The 24,338-nt window shown below is 43.4% G+C and overlaps 1 protein-coding gene across 2 annotated transcripts in view; it reads right to left on the bottom strand.

Annotated features, from left to right (window-relative positions):
- The window catches only part of LOC310856186 (receptor-type tyrosine-protein phosphatase U), a 228,045-nt gene that overhangs the window by 110,932 nt on the left and 92,775 nt on the right, over nucleotides 1–24,338 (bottom strand). For both annotated transcript variants that reach the window (XM_083761435.1, XM_083761436.1), the window contains exon 3: nucleotides 7,503–7,774. In XM_083761435.1, the coding sequence (XP_083617561.1) occupies nucleotides 7,503–7,774 (272 nt within the window). The remainder of the gene's footprint in view (nucleotides 1–7,502; nucleotides 7,775–24,338) is intronic.

The following is a 24,338-nucleotide window of genomic DNA, read 5'->3' as shown; positions in this document are numbered from 1 at the left end:
TCAACTGTACTCCCAAGTATAGACGACGATGACGATGATGATAAAACAGTCATAGGTGATATGATTTAGCTCAAGGACGTTGAGGTCATACAGAGTGGGGGGCTAATTGTCTTTACTAAGTCATAAATGTGTTCTTCTAATACCTTGTGGCCAATTTGTGTTTCCGCACCATGTGTCGATGGTACACAGATTATCTCGCCCAGACCAGAATGTGTAGCGGTTTACACACCAAATCACACAAGCTCAACAACATCTTCTGGGACCTCTGCCCCAAATTCCAGCTTTAACACGGTCAGCAGAACAGATAGTGATCCTCCAGGGACCTGGGAGGGAGAGCTCTCATTACAGCAACAAATGCCGTGACGACAGCCCCGAGCCATACGTGACCTTAGGGCAAATGTCTTACACACACACCTGGATGGGATGTGAAGAGATTAGGTTCAGCAAAATAAAATGTCAAAAACGAGAGGCAGACAGCTATGTAGGGTAGAAAAGAATGGGAGCTTAGAGAGGGGATGGGGGTGACTGGAGAGGTGAAGGACAACGGGAGCTGAGTGACCAGGCTGTTTCTCTGGGCACCACAGCTAATCTGCTGTTTCTTTTCCTGGACAACACTGGAACCTGAACCTAAAGAGGCACGGCAGCATTTCATAAGGATTAGCATTTGCCGTTTCCATCGTTTTGTAATTTTTTAAGCCTCCTTTATTTTCCACATGGTTGACTTGCCTAAACCCCGTGCAGCATCGTCCCCTTTCATTTCTATCTTTCTCTCTTACTCTTTCACCTCTCTCTCTCTTCTTTTGTCTCTACCTTCCCTCCCTCTGTGTGTAATTTCAAAAGTGTCACCCTGATTAAAAACATGCAGTCATAATGTTAGCACAATGGTCACTGCCACGTCATTGGCACCATGTTTAATTCAAAGCTCAGGCTTTGAGCTGGACTTAATGGAAGACAGAAAGACAGAGACAATAACACAAAAATACCTTGGAAGTCTAATTGAAGGGGCAATTATTCTCTGCCAAGCTAAAACACTCAATGAGGGATTGATTGCAGACTAATCTTTAATTGTTTGAGCCATTAGGACATCGGGTTATTAAGAAGGAGACTTTTGGAGCATTTGTTTTAATAAACAACCTTCCTCCTCAGACTTTTATTGAAAGCACTTTCCCAGCGAAACATTCCATATGCCAATAGTTTATTCTAATGACTGGTTAAGTCACTTTCAGAAGAAGAGAACACACGGGACAGGAAAAAATTATCTGGCAGCCAGTGATTTACAGCCCAAATGAAATGGCCATTACGAGAGCCTTTTAAATTACTGGGTATGTTAAGACTATTAAACGGAATTGCTATGTATACAAATCCAGAGACAATTTATTTGCCCCTGTAAAACATTCTGGTCACAGGGGCATTATTAAACGGTAATGCCTGTCACAGAGGGGAGGAGGGAAAGTTCCTCCAACGGCCACAGATAAAAGTTCACATAGAAATAGTGTGAGGGGAGGGCATGAGAGGACGCTCCTGTCATCCTCTACATCGTAAAACACCTTTGTTATAACCAGAGACGTCACAGTGAGGCATGCTGGGAAAAATAAATAAATGGATTATCAGACAATGCTAAAGAAAAGTAACTAACTATCCCGATGCATATTTTTATTTCCTTTGATCGATCACACTCTCCATAAGTTGCTGCTTTTCTCAAAGAAAAGGAGGAATGATCTCAACACTGCAGCCAAGACTTGAACGTGGAAGCAAGGGCTTGGTTGAATGAATTACTGTCAAACGGGCTGAGATATTGGTTTTGACTGGCTCTACATCATGGCTGTAGACTTTCTGGCTGTATCACGTTTTATAAAAAATAGTTGACAGGCTCATGTTTACCACACCTTCCTTCAAAAGAGGTGTCGGCAAGGTGAAAAATAGACGATATGGAATCTAAGTGATAAGGCATGTGAAAGTAGAGGACAGTAAACATGGTACAAATGTGAGGTAGAGGGAAAGATGGAAGTGGCCTTCGAGACGCTGTTGGAAAGAAAACAATGGGGGAGGATCTTGGTGGGCCCAGATAACATCTTTAATATTTGATAACAAGGTCCCCCGGCTATCACAGACGGCACTACCAGAGAGAGAGAGAGAGAGAGAGAGAGAGATATCTAATATCTAGATACAGTATCAAGTGATCTCTAGTCAATTACATTTCCTACAGCTCCAAGCCTTCAAGCCTCCAATCCGCCCTCCTCCACGATTGAACTCCGATGTTAAAACCCTCTGACAGGTGACTGAGCTGTGAAATATAATTGCTTATCAAACATATCACCACTAATACATAAATCTATCTAATCACAGAATGATAATTATGTGATTAGATTTGTTATAATTCACATAACAAATACCAATACAAATGTTGGCATGAATACACAGCAAGTAACATTTAAATATTGACATGACAGTGATATGATATGATATGAACGAAAAAATTCACAAAATCACCAGGGTTAGGGATAGTCAAATTATCAATAGTCAAATTGGGAGTGGGTTGTGCTTTGGCATAACCTTACTGCCATGCACCAAAAAACAAATCTACAAATGAACTGCACTTTTGCACAACACCGTCGTACATACAATGCTCTTTTGATTGAGACATGATCGTGGTCTACAATGGAGGATTTATATTTATTATTTATTATTTATTGCGACCGAAGGCCACGTTTACTATGAAAACCTGATCTCCCGTCCATTAATAATAATAATAATAATAATAATAAAAATAAAACTTAATTTGTATAGCACCTTTCATGACATGAAATGCAACTCAAAGTGCTTTACAGAACAATGGAGAATAAAAGAAAAGCTAGGCAACGACAAAAAACAAGCAGTAATGCAATACAGTGAGGACATGAATAACAAAAAAAATAAAAAATAAAAAATAAAAGATCAATTAAAAGCAAAGTTGTAGAAGTGGGTCTTGAGCTGAGCTTTAAAAATGTCTACAGAGGCTGCCTGACGAAGGTACAGTGGGAGCTTGTTCCATGCCGACGGCCCGTAGAAGCAAAAAGCTGCTTCCCCGTATTTTTTAGTTGCCATTTTTTTAGGCAAAGCGAGCAGGCCAGCAGTGGAAGACCTTAGGGGGCGGTTTGGGACCTATTTAGGCAGGCAGTCATGTAGGTAGGAAGGTGCGAGACCATTGAGAGCTTTATAGACAAGTAAAATAATTTTAAAATCAATCCTAAAAAAAACCGGAAGCCAGTGCAGTGATGCCAAAACTGGAGTAATATGTTCTCTCATCTTAGTTCTAGTTAAAACTCTGGCTGCTGCATTTTGGACAAGTTGTAATCTGTCAGTTGTTTTCTTAGGCAGTCCTGAAAAAAGTGCATTGCAGTAATCAAGCCGAGAAAAAACAAAGGCGTGGATTAGCGTTTTTGCATCGTCCAAGGACACAAAGGCTCTGATTCGTGCAATATTTCTAAGGTGAAAAAAGGCAATCTTGGTAACATGATTAATGTGTGAATTAAAATTCAATTCAGAATCAATAATAACCCCCAGGTTCTTTACTGTACTACTGTTACTTTCTACAGTCAGGTTGCCAAGTCTGCTTAATATTGATTATTTCTGTTCACTAGAACCGATTATAAGAACTTCTGTCTTATCCTCATTTAGCTTGAGAAAGTTCTCATTCATCCAACATTTGATGCTAGACAGACAGGTAACCAGCGGGTCTAAAGCACAGGGATCATCTGGAGCCACAGAAAGATATAGTTGGGTATCATCAGCATAGAAATGAAAATTGACTCCGTGATTGGCAATGAGTTCGCCCAATGGCAGTATGTACAAGGAGAAAAGCAGAGGGCCAAGAATCGAGCCCTGTGGAATACCAGAACTGATGTCGTGTTTGTCTGAGTCAAACTCGGCTAGATTGACAAAGTAACTTCTATTTGATAGGTAGGAGGAAAACCAGGACAGGGCCGTACCAGACAGGCCTATCCAGTGCTCCAGACGCTGTATTAAAATTGAATGATCAATCGTGTCAAATGCAGCCGTTAGATCTAGAAGTAAGAGAACTGATACTATGTTTCTTGTCAGCAGACACCCTAAGATCATTCATTACTTTTACAAGTGCTGTTTCTGTACTGTGACCTTTCCTAAAGCCAGATTGGAATTTGTTGTGCACATTATTGTTCTGTAGAAACACATCCAATTGATGAAAGATGCATTTTTCTAAAACCTTGCCCAGAAAGGGTAGATTTGAAATGGGTCGATAGTTACCCAAAACAGAGGGATCAAGATTGTGTTTCTTGAGAAGGGGCTTAACTATAGCAGTCTTCAGTGAGTCTGGGAAGACGCCTAAATGTAGCGAGCAATTTTTAGGATATCTCCAATCACACTGTCTAAGACCTCTTTGAGAAAGGTGGTGGGAATTGTATCCAATGAACAGGAGGATGATGTCATTTGTGATATGGTTTTGCGGAGTTCGTCTTCATCAATTGCGCAGAACGATAATAGGCTCCCCCTGGAGAGATCTACCCTGGGACCATTAGCTGCTGTTTGAAGGTTTGCGCTAGCAGCAGCACCATTCATAATATCAGCTCTAATGTTAAAAATGTTGTCGTCAAAAAAGCATGCAAACTCATTACACTTAGCTTTAGAGGCCGGGAATGACTGCTTGTAGGACTGGGGGGTGTTTAAAAGTCGTTCAATGGTAGAGAATAGGACTCTGGCATTTTTCTTGTTCTCATTAATAATGCCAGAGAAATATGCCTGCCTTGCTAGACGCAAGGCTTTGTTATAGGCGGCTGTTGACTTTTTAAGAATCTCTAGGTGGATGGTGAGTTTGTTTTTTCTCCAAGCTCGCTCAGCTCTACGACATTCTTGCTTCAGTGAGCGTGAATGCTCATTTATCCAGGGTGTTACTCTGGTGTTATGTTTCTTTTTTGTTTTCAAAGGAGCCACTATATCAAGAGCTGACTCTAGTTTAAGATTAAAATTTTGAACCATATCATTCACTGGGGGGGGGATCGGGCAGGGGGGGGCCCAGGTGACGAGAGAACTCGTCGGCTGCAGAAGAGCTAAAAAAACGCTTTTTCATGGTATATTCAGTGATGTTTTTCTCTAGATCAGAGACAGTCATATTAAAACACAGCAGATAGTGGTCTGATAGCTCAGGCCTTTCAATAGTCCTTTCCACAGTGATGTTCAGCCCTCTAGAAATCACCAGGTCCAGAGTGTGCCCATGTTTAGTTAGTTAGTTAGTCACCCACATCTCTATACAGTATCGCGTCTCGTAACATCATGGAGACCCTTTCAGTAGATCTCCATATATGGTTGCCAGTCCATATGTCAGTCTGACATCATCAAACCCTCTACACTCAAGACACGCTATATATGGTCATGAACCCTGTTATGCCCATATATGGAGATCCTTGGTTTGTCATCAATATTAAGCCCATATATGAGAATGTCAATATATGGCCATACTGTGACAGTCTCATGATAACCAGTGTGGTCACACTTGCAAATGAACCAAGTTGGTACAACACATGGATTTCCATATGTGGAGCTGATAGTCAGCTGATAGTCATGCCAAAGCGCCAGTGCAGTCTGCCGTCACCCAGGCGGATGCGTGCATCTCGCCCTTTAGGGCGAGGTCGCATCTCACCCTCAGGGCGTCTTACTGGTATTTAATCAGCGGTTTGTTCGGTTGGATGCCGAAGGGTCCATTCTGACGATCTGCGTTGCTGATGGAACCAAATAGACCCGTAGGGGTCTATATGGACCTACTGTATCGTCAAGCCGATATTCCCGACGGTCAGGGTATGTTGACCCGTGTGGATCATGGATCGTCTTTTACCAGGAACAAAGTGATGTATGTATTTTATCTGGCAGTGAATGAGTAATGCTGGCTAAAGAGACTCAAGACTCTCTCTCCCTCTCTCTATCTCTCTTTATCTTGGTCAATGTGCTGGAAGAGCCTCCTCTGCCCTCCTGTGTCCTTTGTGCTCCTGGGAGTGGCATTGGCACAAGACACAGTCTCCTCTCATTTATCAGGTTACTGTTTATTGTTGTTTTCCGATTACTGCTAAGAGATTAGCTACTGTAGGTAAAGGTGGCTGAAAGGTGGAAGGAGTAAAATAGTAAATAGGGGAATTAAAGTGCAAGGAAAAAGGAGGCAGGTACATTAAATTAAACTGCAATATCTCTATATAGAGGGACCTCCGACATTAGCAATTTAAGCCTATAGATTTGGGCACTGTGCCCCCACATGTTACACAGAGAGAGAGAGAGAGAGAGAGAGAGAGAGAGAGAGAGTGCGTGCGTATTCGTGTCAACTTTAAATATCCCTCACTGTCAGATTGCACTCTGTTGGTTGTACAGTGTCACCCTACCTTGAGTCCCTGTTTGTACAAAGAGTGACTACTATTTACACAGTGAAGGTCAGATCTCGTGGAACTGAATGGAAGTTAATTAAGTCGGAGGGATTGACAGTTCTCAATAAAATGCACACTACTCAACTTAATTGCTTTCTGACAGCTCTGCAGAGTTAGCAGAAAATAATATAAATTGGATTTATGGACAGGGATCTCTTGTGTCTAAGTGCTGGTGGATTTAGCAGACCTATACAGCATACGCCACAGCACCCACAGAGGCTGCCAGGCACTGTGGGTCAAAGTGGGCAGTGATGCAGATAGTGCTGGATGATATGACTTTAAAGTGAAAAAATATCTCCTAATGTCTTATGTTCAGCTCTCTTACCCATTCCCTCATCCCTTTAGTTTAACTCTTATTCTAGTAAACTCAACAACTTACATGTATTTGTAGCCTCTTTAATGATAATGAGGGCCGTACAAGCCTACATTTAACCAATTCAACTAAACAGCACCTCCTCTCCATAGATCAGGGCTGTCAAACTAATAAACTAATAGCCAAAGGAAAAATTGTACTTAATGCTGGTCAGTTGTGCACATAATGTGATGCACATGCACAACTTGTGCACTCAGGGTGGTCACAAAAGAGGGGTAGAATACCGGTAGGTAAAGTGAGAAATGTCAAAAAAAAAACCTAGTAAATGTCCACACTGGTTAAAGTGATCCTTAATTAAACTATGACATGTATGTATGCCTCTGTTTGAATACTGGTACATCACTATACAGGAGGTTTGAACCTTTACTACAGTATGTGCCTAGTGATTGCAATGTGAAACGATTTTAGTTCATGGCCCATTTGCACTGATCCTCACACTGAACAACACTGGATGAGTCTAAGCTAAATGAGCTGGAATGTATACTGTACATGTCTCACCTGGTACTCATTATGTACATGTAGTGAAGACATTTCTCACATGGTACTCATTACAGTGAAGAATGGACACATATCACCTGGTACTCATTATAGTGAAGGATGGACACATATCTCACCTGCTACTCATTATGTCCATGTAGTGAAGGATGGAGACATGTCTCACCTGGTACCGGTACTCATTATGTACATGTAGTGAAGACATTTCTCACCTGGTACTCGTTAGGCCAGAAGGTGCTGACAGCCAGCTCCACCTGGTGCCACTGTTTGCCATGGGAACCTGACGTGTTCCACACGGGGCTGCCCAGCGGGCCCCCGTTGACTCGCACGTACGCCCGCAGGGCCCCCGGACTGTGACCGTCACGGCTGTACAGGAAGTAGCTGAACTGGACGCAGTGCGTGTCGTTTTCACTCAGCGTCTGGAGCAGCAGCTGGGCGCGTTGCCCCGCAGCATGCTGGGAGGAGTTCACCAGCATATAGGACCCTGGAGGGAGCAGAGAGAGACAGAGTCAGGCAGGGTCATGGGACATTATATGTATACATTATATTAATTTGATTTGTTCTCCCACCCGTCCAATCAGTGAGTGCAGGAGGCAGGGCGGGAGGCGGGTTCAAGCAAGCAGAGCACACCAGGCTGTGAAACATGACGTTCAAATCACTACTAAAACACCATTCTCATAAAGTAAAGTAAAGCTCAGTGTTAGACTTCCAGTCACAATAACATGGGATCGAATCCCACCCCTCTACACTACATGTTTCACATCAGGCATAATTTTGCAACTTTAGGCATATTTTGCTACATTAGGCATAGTTTGTGGGGGCATAAGTCAGACATCCCGTTAGTCCAACCTACATGACCAGTTAAGACTAAGGTTAGGATTAGGTTTAGGCATAGAGTCAAGGTTACAGTAGGTTTAAGCATAGTTTTCTAAAAATGCATTGCAGAAGTCTAACAAGGCACGACTGCCTGTTAAAGTGACTGCTCTCACTGATTTGTCGGCGGGAGAACCAATGCAATTAAATGCTCCCCTCAGAACACATTCCAATGACTATAAGTCTATCGTACAATATGGGGCAGTACAGGAATGTATTGACGGCATTCTGACTTTATAGGTTCAAGGTTCTTTCAAGGTTCAAGGTTCTTTATTATTTGTCTCCCGAGGAATAAATTTGTCTTAGACAAAGGGCCCGCATGCAAGCGTAGCCCTTATGCCCATGTCGCCACAGAGCAGCGCCAAATACATCTTTCTTGCAACATCAAAGAAAAAGAAGGAAAAGGGCAGTGCCATGCTTCTTGTGTGAAGGGCCGTGGCAAGACATTAACAGCAGAGGGGGAAGGGGGGGGGGGGGGGGGGGCTATGCAGAGAGGGGGTGCGGCCACGGAAAATGTGTGTGCACGAACATATCAATTATGGAGCCGCTAAACAACATGGTGCACAGCCGCGCACACAGTGGACATCCCAATATGGCACGGAAACCCATTAAAATCATATCTTAACAAAAGGCATAGGCTACACACAGTGTATCTAGGTCAAGGCGCTGATTATGAAAACATATAATATATAATAGTAAACAACAATGCAGGCACACTGGAGCGGAGCGGCCAGAATACAACAGAGGAGGCATAATTGGCACAGCGCAGAGCCGAGCGTGAGGCACGTCCCAACCTTCAGAAACGTGTTCTGACGGTAGAAGACAAGACAGTAGGTCTATATTAACATTAGTAGCAGCCAGCAGCAGTTGGCAGAAGTACACACAATAATAGTAAATGCTATTATCTTCCATGTTCACCTTCCTCCTAGTCCTCCTCCTCCTCTACAACAACTCCTCCGACGACAATAACTCGACAACGTCCTCAATAATCTCATCATCATCAATGCTAGTAGTACTTATTCTGTACAACTCGTTTTGGATCGCGTTGTGATACTAATATCACTGCGTGGACGAAGCAGATGAAGGCTGGCTATGCGAGGCTAGTCCGAGGGGGAGCGGTGCCTGGGGGAGGGGGTGCGGCCGCACCTCCAGCACCCCTAATTGTGCCATGTCTGTCTGCGACTGTTTCTGAACTTGCCAAATTCAGCTGCAAGCTACAACAAAAACAACCCCTGAGTAACACTTTTAAAATGTCTTCCTATGCGGGGACCTAGAAATGACAAGGTTTTTGACAACTGAAATGTTGGCGATACACTGCCGGCTTAATGGAAGGGCTTTAGGTGCAGGGGGGGAGATAAGACACATAGATGATGATAAAGAACAGAGAGTGAAAGTGAAATTGGGGAGGGAGAGAGAGTGATATCTAGAGAGCAAGACTTAGAGAGGTATAATGAATTCTACATAAATTGAGGGAGACAGAGGGAGGTCTGCTAGCTCCTAGAGAGGAGAGATTCACAATACAGTACCTCCACAAGGACCCTTCTAATCAGGATAACATAACCCTATTGCCCCTCGCCCAGCATCTGTCCTGCCTAGCGTCCATGTCGGCTAACGTGATTAGCACAACAATGATGCAAGACCTTCAGGCGTACAGACATAATCAGTTGTCCCAAGGTCTTTATGTTCCTGAACACTGGAGACCATGGACAGCCGCCAGCCGTGGCATTGATGTCAGGGCTCTCCAAGACATACGGGGCAGCCATATTAGTGGGTAGAGAGGCTGTCTGGTAAGCAGAAGGTTACCGATTTGCCTCGCAGCCTCGGTCTACAGTATGCATCCAGACTAAACAACGGAGTCTGCCCAAGAACCTACTCCTGTATATAAATGAGTCGGACCCTGTGAAACACAATGCTGCGTTCTGGTTTGTTATGAGAACAAAAACGGACAGAGACTGGGAAAGACATGGAACACAGGTCTCTCACGATGCCATTATGTGGCTGACACTACCAACGTGTGTGCGTGCGTGTGTTCTTTGAAGATGTGATGTCAATTAACAATATGTTGTGATCCCCCAAGGGGCTGGTGGCTGATGAGCCTGCAGTGGTACTGTGGTCTGTCCACTTACACCCTGAATATGTTATTTTAGCTTTAATATACAGTACATGATATTAGCATAATATTCTTTTAGCTTTAATATGCTGTACATGATGATATTAGTGTATTTCACTTAACTGACAGCCAACATAATGCAGGGAAACAAGAACCGCTCCACTCACTCTGTTGCCCTTTATGCTTCATTAACACTCCAAATCAATGAGATGTGGAGTTATTATATGTGATAGCTGCACGAGTGGAAACCATGTGTGAAAGAAACATGCAAGAATAAAAGCCACAGGACACATACTGTGCAGTAATTATTTAAATGAATACATCACTCAAAATCTATAAGCCAGAATAGGCTAAATCTCATGTCATATACTGCACAAGTGGTTCTCAAAGTGGGGTCTCCCCTGGGGAACCCCAGGGGTCTGTGAGTGGGGTTCCAAGGGGTCCCCAGGAAAATGCCTATTCAGAAAATAGGTTTCACTCTTTCCACTGTTATCTCCCACCTATAGTATTGTATATAGACAGTTAATACACATCTTCTCTTCTGGATGAACCTGGCACAAATCCGTCTCAAATGGGGATCACAGGTCTAATATGTATACATTTGGAGGTCTATGCCTTAAATTCATGTACAAACACCATTTTCAGGAAAACATGATATACCGTACAACCACAGAGAGCAGTTTTCCATTGCAGATAGATAGATTACAGAAGGAGAGTTGGAGGACGACAGTAGAAAGAGATGCTACGGTACAGATTGGATGATTCCATTCTGTACCGTAGCAGATTATTTTGGGACACAGTGGGCGAGGAGAGGAGTGGATCTCTCTGCGATGGCGGTCTGCCCAGTCCTTCCCAGTCCTTGCCTCCACTGTGCCCATCTGTTTCAGGAGGACTTGAGAGTGAAGGCACAGTAGGTCATCAGGGCCACGACCAAGGACGAGAGTGACATAATGTCAGGAAGAAAAAGATAAATATAATCATAGTGAGAGCCACACTCCCTGACATGTTGGGAGCATACATGAACAACAAAAACACAACAAAAAAAAAGACGTTGAACAACTTTTGATCAACGTTACTGGATTGTGATTGGTCCAACTCCAATGGGTTATAACATTGAAGTAATGGCTTATTAAAAGTGTAACCTTGAGTTGAGCTCAATCATTGAAACTTTTACTGGATTACATAATGACTTATTTTGAAGTAGGGAAGGGTTCCCGGCCTTGTATGCTGATCTGAGTTCTTTTAAACTTTAAAAAAACAAACCTTTTAGACTTTTAATGTATGTGAATTGTGGAGCATCACCCAACCTAAGTTTTTCACAATGCATGTACTTGTGTGACAATAAACATCTTGAATCTTGAGCTATTTTCTTTTCTTTATCAACTCAATTCAGAACATCACTTTTGAGACTGTTTAGGTTGAATCTTTTCCTTTAACAAAAAGGCGAACGTGAAAAAAGGCACACTTCACATATTGTAGTTGCTATGACAGACAAGATACTGATACTGAAATGGTGTGATATTATGAGGTAAACTTGTGTCAGCAGAGACACTGCAGTGTTTTACGAAACTCTCAGATGTGCGTTCATTTGCATTCATACTCAGTTGTTTTGTCCCTGTAGAGTTTATATGCAAATGATGAGCTGTCACTGGATATACAGTACACAAAGACTTGCACCAAAGAACAACAACCATAAAACCTTTAGCTGAGTATTGTTGGGTATTTTACCTGTTTGTAAGACAATCTCAGTGACCAGAATGAACTCCCATGTGGGATGAGTGATGCATTCTTAATACATATTCAACAGAGCTCTTAAAGCCTAGTAGTGGGGTTCCGTCTCCATGTTAAATTTAGTTGTCATTTACAACTCATGTAAAAGTTTCACTTTCAGTACTAATTTGAAGGTGAGGGTCTATAGAACCATTTTGGTTTGAGTGGCAATCACCAAAATAAAATAATTGGCCTATAGGGGGCATAGTCAGGTGCCAACCCATCAGCCCTACCAAAATATGTAAACTGTTGTAACTTTTGATAAATTATCCAATCTGAACATATGATATATGTATGGATTCACAATCAGGAGTAGCATTTGGTATTAGACATATAATATTTGTTTCCACCCAGTATTGGTGTATATCCACAAAAATAGCAGGAAAAACGAGCTAAAAACTAGTAGTGGGGTCCCTAGACAGACCGTCATTTACAACTCAACAAATGTTTAACTTTCACTTCTAATTTGTAGATAATGACCTATAGAACAATTTTAGTTCGAGTGGCAAGTCTACAAATTAAAAAATATATTTTTATATATATTTATTTATATATTTTTGCCAAATTTCCAAAATGGCCAAAATCGGAATTATGTTTATTTGAAAAATGTCTTAATTTTCTTATATTGCTGTTTTTTCTTTGTTTTTCTTGCTATATCAAGTTAATCCTGTGTGAGGAATCAACTGGATTTCAAATATTAATGTTTTGAATAATCTGATATAGAAACAAAATAAAGATGGCTGCCAATGTACATTGAATTACTACATTACGCCTAACTTCTATCCTGTTGAACCTAGAATGGTGATGTTGGTGCCTATACCTATGTTATCATGAATGACTAATTGGAAAAAACAAAATACATATAATAGGACAATATATAATATTTCACTCAAATGAGACAATGCAGTACATATGTGGGGAACTAAAGTTAGATATTGGAATATAATACACCACTCCTGTGTTATATTTGTTTATTTTATTTTTTTAGTTATACTATGTACTGCCACTATAGGGGGCAGAGTAGCAGGTGTGTCTTAATTGTTCAGACTTGGTAGCTTGTTAGTTATAAAACTAAGCATACTGCAGAAGAGCATGAGCTGCACTGATTGCTCTATTGTGGTATTGATATTTTGAAGGTAAGCAAAAAAGTTAAACATGTCATGAAGGATCCTAAAGTGTTTTTTATGAATATGGATAGTCATGGAGTGCCACGATACGGTCTTCTCCCAGCGCAACTGCCTTGTCGTTTATCTCTTGGGTGAGTTCTACCTTCTGTAACGAATGGTCTGCTGCATATGTTTCTTCACCACAAAAGAGACATTTATTACGATTAACAGGTGCACCAGTCCGGCATGATCTTCTTGCCAATGCCACAGCACCTCCAGAATGCCTTCTTTTTGCACTGTCAAGTGCTGTTGCCCTATACAGATGCGGACAAGTTGTATGCCAGAATGCACGATTTAGCTTCATGGATTCTGCATCTGGAAGTTCAACGTCTGGGTGGGGAGAAGCGTCAATTGCTCTGAACTGACTTGCAAGGCCTATGATGTCTGTGTAGGCTCCTTCTCTACGACTGGCAACTGGATTTGCAAGAGGGCAAACAAGTCTTTCCTCAGTTTGCTTTTGGCACAAAATGCACAACTGCCATTTCGTTGTCCCAGCCATAACAGACAAATACTTTATCCAGGTTTAGTTTTCTGTTAGGGTCATATCATGAAAAAATATAGAAAATATTATATTACTATATTATTATATAACTTTTGTATTTAACAGTTTGCCTCAACATATTAATAGATACAAGAAAACAGTCAGCAGTACATATAGCTACATTCACATTTACCATTGTTATAATAATGAAAATAATGAAAACACAATCCTCAGCATAATTGCTATACTGTAGCTAGCCTTTAGTTTTAGCCTGTGCTATAGCTACAGGCTACTTTGGTTAATGCTAGCTCATACTATTGGGATGTAGTACTTTGGCCACTTATCCCACATGACTATCCATATTCATAAAAAACACTTTAGGATCCTTCATGACATGTTTAACTTCAATGTTTTTATGTTCATGTTTACCTTCAAAATATCAATACCACAATAGAGCAATCAGTGCAGCTCATGCTCTTCTGCAGTATGCTTAGTCTTATAACTAACAAGCTACCAAGTCTGAACAATTAAGACACACCTGCTACTCTGCCCCCTATAGTGGCAGTACATAGTATAACTAAAAAATAAATAAAAAATAAAATATAACACAGGAGTGGTGTATTATATTCCAATATCTAACTTTAAGGTTTAAGTATCAAATGCTACTCCTGATTGTGAATCCATACATATATCATATGTTCAGATTGGATAATTTAATCAAAAGTTACAACAGTTTACATATTTTTTTTCACCTTCAAATTAGTACTGAAAGTGAAACTTTTACATGAGTTGTAAATGACAACTAAATTTAACATGGAGACGGAACCCCACTATAGCATTATCATAGTTTCCACATGCACATTACCAAGACACCGTTTAGGCATCGGGGAATGTGTCCTACTTAGGTATCATCATTCACCTTTTTTTATTTTTCAGTTAGTTTTGTAGTAGTTTTTAAAGTCTGGGGTCTCCCAACTGCTACTGTACCTCTGTGACCCAACTTCAGATAAGCGGTTGAAGATGGATGGATGCAAAACACTGAAGTGTACTTTCTACAAGTTCTGAAGCAGAGGACCATGTCTGGCTTTAAAGAAACAACAGAAAGCACATTGACCAGCTTGGCCCGTGGTCAGGAGGTTGGCATTGAATAGGTATAGGTGATAGGCTATGTCATCCTTGTACGTGCATGTTCTTCTTAACTGAATTACAATGCAATGGATTTGGACAAGAAAAAACAAGGAATTATTTGATTACATAGTGTCAGGTGAAATAGGCGCCGTCTCCGTTGTCCCCCATTTTGTCTTTGTTTCCCCCCCATATTATTATTACTTTCCATGTGCGACACAACACACATCACACAATGTTTGTTTTGTTATAGTAGCCTACACCCTATCGAGTCGGAGGTCGGACAAAATGAAACCAGCAGCAGCTGGACCAACGGTAAAGCCCGTTACAGAACCGGCACATTTTCAAACTGTCCACTCGGTATCGGTAGAAAACATTTGTTCACAGTGTCTGACCAGATAGCTACACACTAGTAGGCAGCACCGGGGCTAAAGCTCCCTCTGCACTGTTGTGTGTGCATGCGGAGGAGGAGGTGGTGGTGTGCGCATGATGCAATGACAATTGCAAAGCGGGGGATAGTTAGTCAGGCAGACAAAGTATCGCAACAGAATCAAACCACTTGGCTAAGGTAGCAAGCAAGTAGCAACCCAAATACAATTACAATACACAAATAGATCTCTGGTGTTGTTCATGATTTGTACACAGATGTGTTCGTTTCCGACGTTCTGCGGTTCAATGACTGCGTTTTGCTTCTAGGCTGCCGCTGTGGTCGTACAGCTTACCCACAGGCAATCATATACCACACTCCCATTGGCCGTCAGTATGACTAGGTGATGACAATGTCGTCTATATTTCATGAGCTTTCACTAGTCAGGATTCACTTGACATAAAGCAACACTATCTTTAAATAAGCAAAACTCAGCTTTAGCCAGTTCAATAGCCTTCATGTACTCAGTCTTATAATAAGACCATGGCCATAGGAGCAAGGCTTTTGTATGTGTTGCAATCACCTGGTCCTTCTCTAAGACTCGAGATACACCATCGCCTATCTAAGATCCACACAGCAAAAGGATTCTCGTTATGGCCACATTTTACTGGTATTCCACTAGAAAGCAGCCGCTGTTTAAATTAAGACATCATCACATCCCAGATGCGTGTATTTGGAGGCAGACACCGCTGTACACACTTTGCATACAGTACACACCTCACATACAATGTACGGCTTGCATACAGTACACACGCCACTACATTATGACCTTTTATGAATTATGCTTCAAAGCACAGTGAAATCTGATAAAGCTCCATCCATTCCTCTGTGCTCCTCTCATAGTCCGGCAGCCGAGGTGAACGGGTGGGAAATTTGGTATATAGTCTTTTGTATTGGCCTAAAATATTGTCTATACATTCATGAATCCACTTGCTGACCGGCTGTCAGAATTAGGCAATTTTTTTATAGGGAAGTCTTGTGACCCTACCATTAACATCCTATGGCAGGCAAGACATTTAAAAAATGTCAAACTTTCCTTTTGCTTTAAGTAGCATATATGACTAGTCAAACTAGATTTTCATGATTCTGAATCCATTCCAAGCACAAAATACTCCTTGGGCTAAAAACGGATGTCATGACAAATGTGATGAGGTCAGCACATTTTGGGCACATTTGGGCAAGTGACTATGGCTGCTTTTAGTGGATGGAATGCTTGGAATGGATTCAGAATCATGAAAACCCCCCTAGTTTGACATGCTCACATGCTACTTAAAGGACAACTTTAGTTTTTTTCAACCAAGGTTCATGTTTTAGGTTGTTATTAGAGAAACTAAAAGGTGAGTGTTCATTTTCTTTCATTTGCTGCTTTCTTTCGTTTTAGGGATTTTAGCAGTTTTTGACAGTGGGGCGGGGGCATTCGAGCATGGGGCTAAATATGTATTTTTTAACACCCTTTTATGGTGATTTATTTTTTTATGGTTTACTATAGTCCTAATAAACGCCAGGAAATTGAGAGACAGCGAAATGCCTTCACGACTGACGACCTATGTCGCGACGTATATTTTTCCGTCGCAACGTATATTCGAGTACGTCCTGGCGTAAATATCAATTCGTCCCGGCAGAACGGACTCGTCGCGGCTATATCTACCCGTTTGCGACCTAGTAGTTTGACTATTCTTTTACGTCGCGACAGAACGGGACACGTCACGGCTATATCTACCCTTCTCGACGTAAAAGGTAATTCGTTGTGGCGTGTGTGGACTCGTCGCAACAGAACGTGACTCGTCGCGGCTATATCTACCCGTTTGCGACGTAATGGTTGACTTTGTTATATGCCCGGTGCGCGGTGCCCTGCGCGGTGCCCTGCGCTGCCCTACGCCCACCGCGTGCACCTTGCCGGTCCGCCCTGCGCCCTGTGGCCTGGCACGTGTGCACGTGTGCCAGGCCACCGCGTGCACCATGCCGGTCCGTGGAGCCCTTCGCCGTCCCCAGGCGACCCTGCGTTCCAGAGCTGTCACATGCCCACCGAAAATAGCAGATCTACCAGCTCCTCTCCTACATACGGGATGGCCCGACCCGCGTCTGTGGACCCCTGGGGGGGTGTGTGTGTGAGCGTCTGAGCTCCTATCTGTGTGCCTCCCCCCCCCCCCCCCCACCCCCCATGTGGACCCTTGCAGGGGGGGGGTCGGGGGGTCCCCCTATGCACTTTGTGTAGATGCTGCGTATCGCCTCATACTGAAAAAATTACTATTTTACGCACAGCGCAAGGCAATATGTGATTACGATCGTCCTTCTGGGGGGGGGGGGGGGGGGGGGGGGGGGGGGCTGGCCTACACAATAGATAACCTACCCTGGCCAACACAATAGATAACCTACAAGGACATATGAATTTAATTTATATACACGGCTATATTAATTTAGCCGATCATCAAAGCTCACCGCGCTCGTATAGCGCATTGACTGTCTGTCTGTCTGTCTGTCTGTCTGTCTGTCTGTCTGTCTGTCTGTCTGTGTCTCAATGACTTGCCTTAGGCGGATAATATAGACTACAAGTACTTTATTAAAGTAAAGTAAAAGAGTTCTCTGCGTCGTAGCGCATGCAGATAGGCAGATAGGGGGGGGGGGGCAGTTCTATAGGCAAGGGCAGAAGGTTCCTATATAACGACAGTGGGTGCGTGCCCACCTTAGAGTAGCCTATATATTTTAAGGCACCCGCCCCGCAACTTATTATTATTGGCTTATTATTTTGCCACCAGCGGAGTTGACGGTTTGACGCCGTTGTCTAGTATAGACTATAGGCCTGTGCCAGGATGATTTTAAATAAATATGTCTCTGTCTCTGCGTCTCTAGAGCTATAACATATATACTGTAGCACACATCATGTGTGACACATGTGCACACACACACACACACACACACACACACACACACACACACACACACACACACACACACACACACACACACACACACACACACACACACACACACACACACACACACACACACACACCGAGTACTAAGTATAAGTAGCATATAGGGTACGGCTCTAAAAACATTAAATACTGCGGGAGCATTACACTAAACAAAGTTGGATTTGTACATTGCAGAAACGTAACATAACGTAAGTGTTCTTATTATTGTCCGTCTGGGTTTTATAATGCAGTGTGAGTCCGCTCCGCGATAGCCGATCTGCAAGCTCACAACGCGTTGCGCTGATTGACAGTGCACGTGCAGCAGCTACTGTATAAAATTATATTTAAGTAGGCTACTTTTTTGTGTGACGTCTGTGTGTTATTGACTTCTTGTTCCTTAATGTGCAGGTTTATCAGAGCGATATAGTGCAGCTGTGAGTGAGTAGGCCTATAGCTGCTGCTGCTGCGTCCGTGCACCAATAGAGCGACCGCGGCAGCGGCACGTATGAAATATTAAATAAAAATATGTTGGGCTTCCGGGCGTCCGTTTCTGGACTGTACCAACGGGCTTAGGGCCGGACGGTCCCTTAACTCCACGGGCCCCTATATTTTAGGCCCGTGCAGGGCTCTAGTGTGTGTGTGTGTGTGTGTGTGTGTGTGTGTGTGTGTGTGTGTGTGTGTGTGTGTGTGTGTGTGTGTGTGTGTGTGTGTGTGTGTGTGTGTGTGTGTCGCATGCGTGCGTAAAGTTAGTAGGCTATCAGAAGCAGCAACCATGCAGAGCTATACCAATCAGATTAAATAGGCTATATGCCTTAAACGTTTGACAAGCAATATTAAAAATACAAATCCACAAGCTCGAAAACCACCTGACGGGCCGCCCAAACGGGTCCGGGGACCCCCGGGCGGTACGGGTCACCGTGGACCCTTGGGGATCAAGGGGGGCCACGGGTGTCCACGTTTGCGGAGACGCTGCCTTCATATTAGCCTACTTAAATAACAAGCAGCTGATCTACAATTGACAATTTGACATGTCATTGCGTCGTATTCTGTCTTTCTTTCACGCACGCACGCACGCAGACATGTCACAGACCACCACATAACCATATTTGTATGGCCATATCGTTTATAGGCCTTATAGCTGAATAGCGCCGGCCGTCGGGGGTTCATTTGGTTCCAACCGTCCCATTATGGTCAACACTTATGATATGCTATTGCATTCTTCCAACTAAAGATTTAAATATTAATCTGAAAAAATGACATGGCACGGACTGGCTCAGAAAATCTCCCTGCATCATTATATCAAAACCAGGCCTATACTGAATGTAGGCAATTGAATTCCATGACTTTTGTTTCAATCAACTGAACTAGACCAATAAAATAGTAGGCTAGTATTTATGTTTTTCGTTAATAATAATGCATGCTAATTATTATTGAACGGTAAGTACGCTGGTATGTATACGCTATGGTATACACTATAAGCTTGTAGATATGTTTATTTTAAGCATGCCGCCGCATTCTGTCAGAATCTCGTGTGTGTTATTATTGAACCATTTCATTTCATGTCTGTCTGTCTGTCTGTCTGTCTGTCTGTCTGTCTGTCTGTCTGTCGGCATCTGATCTACAAGCTCACGCATCGCAGCGGACAGCGGTTGATTATCGCTGGGCCGCAGCGGGTCTATATCGCCTAATGTATCATACAGCGAATGAAAGCAAACGTGTGTGTGTGTGTGTGTGTGTGTGTGTGTGTGTGTGTGTGTGTGTGTGTGTGTGTGTGTGTGTGTGTGTGTGTGTGTGTGTGTCGCGTGTGCGTGTGCGTGCGAACTTCATGACAGTGGTGCAGCATTACATTGTATTTTGATTTGAAATAAATAATGATGAATAGATGTCTATACTGTTGCTTGTGTGTGTGTTATGCTATAGGGTTAGCTGGAACACACGCCCTGTATGATCTGTGGTGCGCATCTACAAGCTCCAAGTGTTGCGTCCACATGCAGCGCGTTGTGAGCTTGCAGATCGTCGGTGCCCCACTATAGAGAGATGGTAGGGTAGTGCCCAAGCCTATTCCTATATGATCTGTGGCTATATTAAAGGCCTTTTATGTGATCTCACATAATGTGCGAGTCAGAGCTAACGTTACTCAATGATCATTTGCGTCTGATTGATATCACAGCACAGCGTGTGCTGAGAGAGAGAGAGAGAGAGAGAGGGGGGGGGGGGGGGTATGCTCCGTTCATTGGCTCTATATGCCGTGCGAGACAGGATGATTTTAAATAAATATGTCTGTCTCTGCGTCTCTAGAGCTATAACATATAGCACACATGTGTGCACATGTGATGTGTGTGCGCGCGCACACACACACACACACACACACACACACACACACACACACACACACACACACACACACACACACACACACACACACACACACACACACACACACACACACACACACATACACACACGAGATTCTGACTAAAATAAACAGATCTACAAGCTTATAGTGTACCTTAGCGTACATACCAGCGTACTTACCGTTCAATAATAATTAGCATGTATTATTATTAACGAAAAACATAAATACTAGCCTACTATTTTATTGGTCTATAGTTGTTTGAAACAAAATGGTTGCTGCTTCTGATTAGTTACTAACTTTATTAGACCAATTTAAAATAGTATTAGATGTTTTTCGTTAATAATAACTTATGCTAATTATTACTGAACCATTTTAGATGTTTATATTTCACCAACAGGCATGATAATGCATTTATACTGCATGGCAGAATAGGCCAGTGGCCACCGGCCGGCGCAGTACGGCACAATCACAGCTCAGTCCATTTTAATATCATAGCGCAATTCCATGTTTATATACATCTGCTGGTGGGGGGTGCTGCTATATGTTGATTGCCCATTTGTATAACACATTATATAATATAGGTGCTTGTATGGTGCGTGTATATAATAGGCCTACATTTAAATGACCACATTTAACACACACACACACACACACACACACACACACACACACACACACACACACACACACACACACACACACTAGAGCCCTGCACGGGCCTAAAATATAGGGGCCCGTGGAGTTAAGGGACCGTCCGGCCCTAAGCCCGTTGGTACAGTCCAGAAACGGACGCCCGGAAGCCCAACATATTTTTATTTAATATTTCATACGTGCCGCTGCCGCGGTCGCTCTATTGGTGCACGGACGCAGCAGCAGCAGCTATAGGCCTACTCACTCACAGCTGCACTATATCGCTCTGATAAACCTGCACATTAAGGAACAAGAAGTCAATAACACACAGACGTCACACAAAAAAGTAGCCTACTTAAATATAATTTTATACAGTAGCTGCTGCACGTGCACTGTCAATCAGCGCAACGCGTTGTGAGCTTGCAGATCGGCTATCGCGGAGCGGACTCACACTGCATTATAAAACCCAGACGGACAATAATAAGAACACTTACGTTATGTTACGTTTCTGCAATGTACAAATCCAACTTTGTTTAGTGTAATGCTCCCGCAGTATTTAATGTTTTTAGAGCCGTACCCTATATGCTACTTATACTTAGTACTCGGTGTGTGTGTGTGTGTGTGTGTGTGTGTGTGTGTGTGTGTGTGTGTGTGTGTGTGTGTGTGTGTGTGTGTGTGTGTGTGTGTGTGTGTGTGTGTGTGTGTGTGCACATGTGTCACACATGATGTGTGCTACAGTATATATGTTATAGCTCTAGAGACGCAGAGACAGAGACATATTTATTTAAAATCATCCTGGCACAGGCCTATAGTCTATACTAGACAACGGCGTCAACCGTCAACTCCGCTGGTGGCAAAATAATAAGCCAATAATAATAAGTTGCGGGGCGGGTGCCTTAAAATATATAGGCTACTCTAAGGTGGGCACGCACCCACTGTCGTTATAGGAACCTTCTGCCCTTGCCTATAGAACTGCCCCCCCCCCCTATCTGCCTATCTGCATGCGCTACGACGCAGAGAACTCTTTTACTTTACTTTAATAAAGTACTTGTAGTCTATATTATCCGCCTAAGGCAAGTCATTGAGACACAGACAGACAGACAGACAGACAGACAGACAGACAGACAGACAGACAGACAGACAGACAGACAGTCAATGCGCTATACGAGCGCGGTGAGCTTTGATGATCGGCTAAATTAATATAGCCGTGTATATAAATTAAATTCATATGTCCTTGTAGGTTATCTATTGTGTTGGCCAGGGTAGGTTATCTATTGTGTAGGCCAGCCCCCCCCCCCCCCCCCCCCCAGAAGGACGATCGTAATCACATATTGCCTTGCGCTGTGCGTAAAATAGTAATTTTTTCAGTATGAGGCGATACGCAGCATCTACACAAAGTGCATAGGGGGACCCCCCGACCCCCCCCCTGCAAGGGTCCACATGGGGTGGGGGGGGGGGGGGGGAGGCACACAGATAGGAGCTCAGACGCTCACACACACACCCCCCCAGGGGTCCACAGACGCGGGTCGGGCCATCCCGTATGTAGGAGAGGAGCTGGTAGATCTGCTATTTTCGGTGGGCATGTGACAGCTCTGGAACGCAGGGTCGCCTGGGGACGGCGAAGGGCTCCACGGACCGGCATGGTGCACGCGGTGGCCTGGCACACGTGCACACGTGCCAGGCCACAGGGCGCAGGGCGGACCGGCAAGGTGCACGCGGTGGGCGTAGGGCAGCGCAGGGCACCGCGCAGGGCACCGCGCACCGGGCATATAACAAAGTCAACCATTACGTCGCAAACGGGTAGATATAGCCGCGACGAGTCACGTTCTGTTGCGACGAGTCCACACACGCCACAACGAATTACCTTTTACGTCGAGAAGGGTAGATATAGCCGCGACGAGTTCCGTTCTGTTGCGACGAGTCCACACACGCCACAACGAATTACCTTTTACGTCGAGAAGGGTAGATATAGCCGTGACGTGTCCCGTTCTGTCGCGACGTAAAAGAATAGTCAAACTACTAGGTCGCAAACGGGTAGATATAGCCGCGACGAGTCCGTTCTGCCGGGACGAATTGATATTTACGCCAGGACGTACTCGAATATACGTTGCGACGGAAAAATATACGTCGCGACATAGGTCGTCAGTCGTGAAGGCATTTCGCTCCACCTGGAGAAATTACATCTGGCCACAAAAGATCACGGGATCTATTGAATGTGACAAACTGACATATTGAGCCTACACACACAGTATAAGTCTTCCCCCAGTAGGCTTAGCTACCTTCACATTCAGTAGATCCTGTGATCTTCTGTGGCCAGATGTAATTTCCTGGCGTTTATTGGGACTATAGTAAACCATAAAAAAAGAAATCACCATAAAATTGTGTTAAAAAATGCATATTTAGCCCCATGCTCGAATGCCCCCGCCCCCCTGTCAGAAACAGCTAAAATCCCTAAAACGAAAGAAAGCAGCAAATGAAAAAAGATTAACACTCATCTTTTACTTTATCTAATAACAAACTAAAACATGAACCTTGGTTGAAAAAAACTAAAGTTGTCCTTTAAAGCAAAGGAAAGTTTGACATTTTTGCCTGCCCTATAAAGAATTGCCCAATTCCGACAGCCGGTCAGCAAGTGGATTCATGAATGTATCTATAGAGACAATATTTTAGGCCAATAAAAAAGACTATATACCAAATATCCCACTTTAAACAAAAGTAGCCTGTCGGCTGCCGGACTATCGGGTACGGGAACATCCATAACAAGATTAGGACTGATCCAGCACATCATGATTCACATGGAGCGGTGGTGGACCCGACCCTGGTCACAGGCTGTGGGCGACACTATCTGTGTCAAGCCACGATGAAAGAACGAGAGACTGTTAGAGGAAAAGGTTGAGATTAGAGGTAAGAATGATTGTGGAACAGCATATTAGATAAGAATCATCTGTGAGCCAGGGAGAGGAGGTACTTCAGAGAATAAAAAAAGAGGGGTGAAGGTACTGTAACTGAGAGGCAGAAATGGAAGACCCTGACAGCACACTGAAGTATTGTAGAGGAGCTACACCTTTTCACTTCTTCCACTTATGTCCTCTTCTCACATGCTCTACCGACACCTACTGTACCAACAGAAATTGCCCATGGCTCGGGGAGAAATTTGACTTTTGAGGCCATTAGGCTGAGGCTGTGAGCCACTCT

The sequence above is a fragment of the Protomyctophum parallelum genome, assembly GCF_964188405.1.
Source record: "Protomyctophum parallelum genome assembly, chromosome: 3".
NCBI lineage: Eukaryota > Metazoa > Chordata > Actinopteri > Myctophiformes > Myctophidae > Protomyctophum > Protomyctophum parallelum.
This window is presented reverse-complemented; position numbering and strand designations above follow the sequence as displayed.